The following is a 7,291-nucleotide window of genomic DNA, read 5'->3' as shown; positions in this document are numbered from 1 at the left end:
CTGAACCGTGGCGTTCGTCTGACTGAGCTCCTGAAGCAGGGCCAGTACGGTGAGCGTTTTTTTTAAATTTGTTTGATTTAAATGAGAAATGAGAGGCTCCTTCAAAATATGAAGCCCACCTCACTTTTACCCTTCGACCTTTCAGCTCCCATGGCTATTGAAGAACAGGTTACTGTCATCTATGCTGGTGTGAGGGGATACTTGGACAAAATGGAGCCCAGCAAGATCACCAAGTTTGAGAAGGCTTTTCTGCAGCACATATTGAGCCAACAACAAGACCTCCTGGCAGCCATTAAGTAAGTGACATTCACAGATACATATTGATGTTGATACAAACACACACGTGTTGAACTAGTGCTGTCAAAATTAATGCATTAATTTAATGAATATATGAAATTAATCAGGTTAGTTTGTAATGCATTTAAAGAGGAAAAAATGTCGAATGTCAGTTGATGAACATGGCAGGACAGTTAATACGTTTTTTTTTTAAATTGTATCTGTGCTTCATTGCAGGGCTGACGGTAAAATCTCAGAAGCATCCGACGCCAAGCTCAAGCAGGTTGTGTTGAACTTCCTCTCCAGCTTTGAGTAGAGTCTGGATCTTCGTCAGGTCGTCGTCATGTTTGCTTTGTGCAGTGTCAGTTTTAGTTTCTACAAAGTCTAACAATAAAAGACAAAACAATTCAAGTGGCACTTGATCTTCAATGTACAGATACAGATATCTCCCAACAGAGAATAAAGTATTCAAACCTATGCCTCCTGGTGACTAATTTGTTTTTTATATTTTATTTTATATTTCCTTTTCGCCTAGTGATTGTTCTACTCTCTCTAAATGTTGGAAATAGTTATTTGAAAAAAAAAATAGAAATGAAACAACTCATCTATATCATGAAATGTTGGAAATAGTTATTTAAAAAAAAAATTAGAAATGAAACAACTCATCTATATCAAAAAATGTTGGAAATAGTTATTTAAAAAAATTAGAAATGAAACAATCAAGTTACATCAGCACTAAATATTTAGTCCTTAAAATCGGATTTTTAAATATGTACCTATAAGGCAGTGGCAGTTATTTTTCTGCCGCAGACCATAAAATAAAGGCCGATGTAATCCATATGTTTGGTTTTAAATTATTTTATTAGTGTGAATCAAAAAACAGGCGTGACTAGAAATCAATGTGATTTTTTCCCCCCCATAAATCAAGAACATCCTAAACAGCATTGTGAAAATTTCCATAAAGTCAAAGGTTGTGAGTGAACAGTGCATCAAATTAGTGAAGGTTCAAGTTAACTTAATGTGTCTATAAACATCTCTCAAAGTGGAACAATACAAAAAATATGAAATACATAAAAATATTGTGAAAATAATCAGTGTCGTGGGACATAAATATCGAAACATCTTTGTGCAAGTAAGTAAATTTAAATTAGGATTTTAAAAATAAATATGAATAAACATTAAAATAAGTCCCTCCACTCAGACCCAGTACTGTTTCGTGTGCATCACAGGTCTGTGGTGTTTGTGTTTGGGCACATGATTCTGTTTGACGTAGCAGGGGTCGTAGTAATCCCACTCCAGAGCTGAGGCCAGGACACCGTTGGACAGACCGTCGCTGTCTGCCGACAGGATCCTCAGGGAGACACCTGAAGAGAGACGCGGCTTTGAACTTTATTTTATCATTTATCTGTAATGTTTGGTTAGAAAAAGAAAATTGTTGTAAACTACCAGATCCATGGTTTATTACAATTTTCTATTTATTTATTTTAGAAATGTTATTTTTGACTGAAAGTGCCATGAAAACTTACATTAGTAGATGTATATAATTCAATTAACCTGAATTAATAAAGTAAAAGGAGATTTTAGACCAATATAGGAATGAATTAATGCAACATAAACCATAAAGATCCCCCTCTGGTTCTTTATCGACTACTTCAAACATTTCATTTTCATGTTATCAAGATGTTTCGTCTTGATTCGTCACTTATGAAAGACGTACTGATGTCAGACTGTACCTGAATCAGACTGTACCTGCACTCGCACCAAAGTCGCTGTCAAGTCCAGGTCCTGCTGCAGAAGTGTTCAGACAGGACGTCTCTGAAGGCGCGTCGATGTATTCACACTCCACGTCTGCTTTGTCGAACCCGCGCACGGCGGCAGATTGGTTCGCGTCTGTCAGCGCGTCGTAATTACTCCTCTGACAAATGTAACCCACGTGTTCCATCTCCTGCTGTGAACAAAGGGAATAAATCAACTGTTCTCACTTTGGATGTGGAGTCAAGATCATCAGTATGCCCGATGGTGGAGGCTGGTTCACAGAAGTCATCGTTTTATCAACATCCCACGCTGACAGTTCAGTTGTGATGTAAATCATTACTGTTTGCATTTGGAGGAAGTTTTCATCTGGATAAATCATGTGGTTGAAGCTGAAGTGTTTGTTGTGTTTGGTTGAGAATACTGCAGCGCTGCTACAGGAGTGATTCACAAACCAACAAATGTAGCTGGACTGGACGTTTTCTGTGGCGTATAAACAGGAGGTCATTTCTTATGGACCAAAATATATGAGAAAAATGCAAAGACATTTCCCAACACACTCACTGCAAATAAACTCCTGTACTTGGAGCCTAGTGAAAAAGAGAAAAAAAATTCATGCAATGTTAAACTGGTGATTTTCAATAATCTTTTAGACTTAGGCCAATCTGAAATAGTGTCTGAGCCAGATGTGGCCCTCGGGCCTTCATTTGAGTAGGCAGACCAAACATCAGTCCACCTGTCAGATCAGTTTTAGCCTTGGCAGTTTAACACTGCCAGCTCATGTTGCACGGCACTTGTAGTGATATTTTAAGCATGTTATCATGTGGAAGCATGGTCTTAATGATGACAGGCTGTGTTTAAGCAAACTTAAACAGAGAGACAACTTGGATTTGTCCTTTACCCCTCGACTATCAGCTCATTATTCGACCATGTTGCTGGTCGTTACTGCTATGTCAAACTAGGTGGCAGTACAGAAAAAAATGCTGTTATTGATCACTCACTGTGGGAGAGTTTGGCGGAACGAGGTTGACTCTGGTTTCGGCCTCTGAGTCGCTGTACTGCGGTAGAATTGGAGCGCTCCTGCACCAGGCGGCCCTACCTAGGCTACAGGTCCGTGACCTAGAGGACGGATCCAGCCTAGGGCTGAACCCAGCTGCAGGTGAAGTGGCCCGGATGGTACTCGGCGCCCTCAGGGACCCTGAACCGGTGGCTCCATCTGGCCTGAGGAGCCGGATCCTGTGATCCAGTCCGGGCCTGTCCCTGGACGAGGCTCGTGACGATGTGACGGGATGCGGCAGCACAGGCTCGGACACTGACACGTACACTCTCCTGCCGTCCTGCAGCGGCGAGGGGAAGGCCATGTCTGAAGTTCTCCTGACTCTTGGAATGGTGGAGTGCAGGAGCATCTCCTCAGCGTCCACCCGCTCTCGCCTCTTTGACAAGATCAGTAACTTGTAGCCCAGGAAGAGGCAGTTGAGCAGGAGCAGGATGACCACGCAGGGTATGAGCAGAAGGACGACCACGGTCAGGGTGGACACGGGGTAACCTTCTGCCCCACCTAATGACGACCCGCTCGGGCTTGTCTGCGACATTTCATTTGCAGAGGACATGAAAAGAAGAAGATTTTTTGCAGGATTGCTGATCTCAGCTCAGGTTTGTCTTTGGCTCTGCATGCGCAGCTGGTCTGATGTGTCAATCAATGTGGAGTGATCTGAGTGTGACAGTAGACTTGTCTGTCTGCTCCTCGTAGACATCCAGCCTCCACCTGTGACTGCTGTCTTCAACACGTCTCCGTGCACCATGATGGACTCCCTGTCAGCCTGGTGTCAAAGACAAGGCTTCATCGGAGACCCGTGCGGCTCAGCCGTAGCCATGGTACGTCAACAGGTGTGTCCTATTATCCGTTATTACGTCTGATCGCCGCCAGGTGGCAGCAGAGGCCGAGATTTATGCCGCATTTCTTGTCAGCTCTGCAGTGATGCCCAGGTGGTTTTCATGCTCTGAATTGTTAATATTTTATGCATCGTAATGTCTGACATTTGGTGCGGAAAAGACGATGTGCAAAATTAACTCTCTCTATATATAAAAAATACTGGGTCACTTCAATGTCAACCTGTCTGAAAGAATATACTATTTTTTTATATACTTCTTCGGTGGATTATCTACCTCCTGCCATCCACTGCTCCACTGTTTTACCAACCGTCTTTATTTTTATCCTGACTCTTCTTGGGATAATCGCTCTTTCCTCCTGCCTGGCAGCTCGGTCTCCAATATCTTTGTCCAAATATCCACCACCTTTTCTCGGCACATGTCCAAACCCTGTCATCCTTGGTTCTAAAACCTGCTTAGCTGATTAGAACTCGGCCTAAAAAGACTGAGTTCTAATCCTGTTCATCATCATCATCATCATCATCATCACTCACAGTACACAGAGTTCTCAGTATCTTCAACTTTTACCCTTCCTGCCCAGAGTCTCGTCTTTTCCTGCTGTCTTTCTTTCACACGTCGACCCTGACTTCACTTACATAATTCTGCTCGCCTACTATTTTCAAACTTTTGTGAAATTTCAAGGCCCAACTGATCTCCATTCACCACTCTCAGTGTCACTTTCAGCCTCACCCGTCTCACCCATTCTCACCCAGATGTGTGCTGTCATGCTTCTTGAGGACCTTATATTCTTCCTTCTCCAGGACCATCTCTCCTGTTGTCTCAGAGCTCTGTCAACTACTAAAGGTTCTGGGGTGAAAGTTTGTGGCCGCTGCTAACTAAAATCATATGTCCACCATCGTTACAAACAACAACAGTGGGAGCAGAGAGCTGATCCCTAATGTAGTCTTAACTCGCCTCGAAACCCATCTGTCATTCAGATTGCACATCTGACTAGTTTCATTGTTCCAGTTGATTGGCAGTATTTCACATACATGTGATAGTATACAGACTTTATGTTATGTTAGGTTGTGTATCGTATCGTGTCGTATCATATTGTATCTTATCTTATCTTATGGTATGGTATGGGATAGTATAGTATGGTATAGTATAGTATGGTATAGTATAGTATGGTATAGTATAGTATTGTAGTGTATGATATAGTATGTTATGGTATAGTCTGGTATGGTATGGTATAGGATGGGATGGTATGGTATGGGATAGTATAGTATGGTATAGTATAGTATTGTAGTGTATGATATAGTATGTTATGGTATAGTCTGGTATGGTATGGTATAGGATGGGATGGTATGGTATGGGATAGTATAGTATGGTATGGCATGGTATGGTATGGTATAGGATGGGATGGTATGGTATGGTATAGTATAGTATTGTAGTGTATGATATAGTATGTTATGGTATAGTCTGGTATGGTATGGTATGTTATGTTATAGTATGGTATGGTATAGTATTGTATGGTATAGTATGGTATAGTTTTGTATGGTATAGTATGGTATGGGATGGTATGGTATGGGATAGTATAGTATGGTATGGCATGGTATGGTATGGTATGGTATAGTATGGTATTGTATCGTATGGTATTGTATCGTATCGTGTTGTATCGTATCATATCGTATGGTATTGTATCGTATGGTATGGTATCAGTATGGTATGGTATGGTATAGTATGGTATTGTATCGTATCGTGTTGTATCGTATCATATCGTATGGTATTGTATCGTACCGTATCACCACAAAAGAAGACATTCAACCAAGGTCAAAATTTTGCTTTTATTTTTATTTTTTTCATGCTTCTAAACAAGTCGGTATAAGATAACGATACATAGACACTCGGCTGTTCAACCATCTGCAGTATATAAACCTGGTAATAATTCAATAGAACATTTGACACAGGAATCTCTCTTAGAGACAAAGTTCTTGTATTTTGTACACAAAGTAGATCTTTGTACACAAGTTCATTATGCTATTGTAACAAAATCACTGTAAAGGATTAGTCATATGAAAACCATATAACGTTTTCTTCACGTTTTCACCGTTCAGGTTAAAGAAGTCTATACAGACTCGAATACCACACTGACATCCTGCCGTTGGTCTGCAGGTATAACGGTACAGAGAAGCTTTTCCTTCAAGTGAAAGGCTTTTCGGTCAGTGTATGCCCTTAGATACCAAAGACTCTATTCATCACTGCAGAACTCAGTTCTCATGTGACATCACACGTAACACCTGCAGACAGTCACAAAGTCCTGCCTGAACCACAGCTCGCTCCAGCCCTGGAGGTTATGGTCGGTTGTCATAAAAAGCACCTCGTGACAAGGCTATATCTGTGAATCGATGACATCGCACGCTCGCATCGGAGCCGCGTCAGTCGTGCTGTTAAGGCGAATTAGCACTTGGCCAGACTGTGCTTGATGATCTCGCGGGACTGCGGTGGGATCCTGTCGGGGAAGAGCACCTGGAACTCCACCACCAGGTCGCCGCGCTGAGACGGACTCTTGGGCAGAGGCAAACCTTCGCCTCTCAGCCGCCGGACAGCACCGGGTTTGATGACATCACTACAGGGCAGAGGCATCATCCTGTTGTCGAGCGTGGGCACGTTGACTGTGCAACCGCAGAGAGCCTGGACACAAAAGTGAAAAGACAAAGTTAGTCCCTGTGTAGACCTGGTAAATATAGAAGCACTTTCACAAAGCCTCTGGAGTGGTCTGCTTCTGAGTGGAATGAAGTGGGCGACACACACACACACACACACACAAAAATCAATCATGTGGCTGATCTTCAAAAGTGTCAAGTTACATAACAGATAAATGTTGGAGCGTCTCTTTTTTATTTTTTTTTTATTTTTTCGAAAGCTCAATGATTTACTATATTATGCAACACACCGGTTGAACAGATGTTAAAATGGCAGCTCTATTATTGGCGGTGTGTGGGAGCTAAGTGCCTCAGTGACTGAAGGGAACTATAGGAGGCCGGAGGAGCGCTTTGAAATGCCATTCTTTCTGACTGCTACCCTGCTAATCTGTGTGTGGGAAGGTAGAAGTGAGAGCCAGAGACAGAGGGTGCCAAAAACATTGAAAAAAAGGCTCTCAGCCTGCTACAAGGAGGGGAGACGAGAGAAGAGGTGAGGAGAGGAGAGGAGAGGAGAAGAGAAGAGAAGAGAAGGGAGGGGAGGGGAGGAGAGGGGGGGGGGGGGGAGAGGAGGGGGGAGGGGAGGAGAGGAGAAGAGAAGAGAAGAGAAGGGAGGGGAGGGGAGGAGAGGAGAAGAGAAGGGAAGAGAGGAGAGGAGGCTGGGCAGGGGGTCCGAGGGGGGGGGCAGGGGG

The 7,291-nt window shown here is 42.9% G+C and overlaps 3 protein-coding genes across 5 annotated transcripts in view; 1 reads left to right on the top strand and 2 right to left on the bottom strand.

Moving 5' to 3' along the window:
- atp5fa1 (ATP synthase F1 subunit alpha) overlaps positions 1-592 on the top strand; it is a 4,215-nt gene extending 3,623 nt beyond the window's left edge. Inside the window, exons 10-12 of the mRNA NM_001319817.1 lie at positions 1-49; positions 146-296; positions 514-592. Of these exons, the coding sequence (NP_001306746.1) occupies positions 1-49; positions 146-296; positions 514-592 (279 nt within the window). The remainder of the gene's footprint in view (positions 50-145; positions 297-513) is intronic.
- Positions 593-1,108: 516 nt separating this feature from the next.
- Positions 1,109-3,985, bottom strand: hwa (huluwa). Of its 3 annotated transcripts, none has more exons than XM_025062855.1 (3): positions 3,030-3,985; positions 2,026-2,221; positions 1,109-1,640 (listed from the first exon to the last, which is right to left on the bottom strand). In XM_025062855.1, exons 1-3 carry the CDS (start codon positions 3,636-3,638, stop codon positions 1,474-1,476), a joined length of 972 nt encoding a protein of 323 aa, XP_024918623.1. In that variant the 5' UTR covers positions 3,639-3,985; the 3' UTR covers positions 1,109-1,473. The 3 variants fall into 3 exon arrangements, with proteins under 3 accessions (XP_024918623.1, XP_008324530.2, XP_016893967.1); XM_008326308.3 differs by having other exon boundaries at positions 1,111-1,640; positions 2,026-2,224; positions 3,030-3,982; XM_017038478.2 differs by having other exon boundaries at positions 1,502-1,640; positions 2,010-2,224.
- A 1,745-nt stretch (positions 3,986-5,730) lies between these two features.
- LOC103390429 (dnaJ homolog subfamily B member 5) overlaps positions 5,731-7,291 on the bottom strand; it is a 12,209-nt gene continuing 10,648 nt past the window's right edge. The window contains exon 4 of the mRNA XM_008326283.3: positions 5,731-6,591. Within this exon, the coding sequence (XP_008324505.1) occupies positions 6,358-6,591 (234 nt within the window). The 3' untranslated portion in view covers positions 5,731-6,357. The remainder of the gene's footprint in view (positions 6,592-7,291) is intronic.

Source organism: Cynoglossus semilaevis, chromosome 14, assembly GCF_000523025.1.
Source record: "Cynoglossus semilaevis isolate Cse_v1.0 chromosome 14, Cse_v1.0, whole genome shotgun sequence".
In the NCBI taxonomy this organism is placed as follows: Eukaryota; Metazoa; Chordata; class Actinopteri; order Pleuronectiformes; family Cynoglossidae; genus Cynoglossus; species Cynoglossus semilaevis.
Note: the sequence above shows the minus strand (reverse complement) of the source record. Positions and strands in the feature narration are given on the sequence as shown.

Coding starts and splice junctions, on each gene's coding strand:
- hwa (XM_008326308.3), bottom strand. CDS start 3,638: ATGTCCTCTGCAAATGAAATGTCGCAGACAAGCCCGAGCGGGTCGTCA. Junction 2,225..3,029: donor TTCCGCCAAACTCTCCCACA/GTGAGTGATCAA, acceptor CTTTGTTCACAG/CAGGAGATGGAACACGTGGG. Junction 1,641..2,025: donor CGACTTTGGTGCGAGTGCAG/GTACAGTCTGAT, acceptor GTCTCTCTTCAG/GTGTCTCCCTGAGGATCCTG.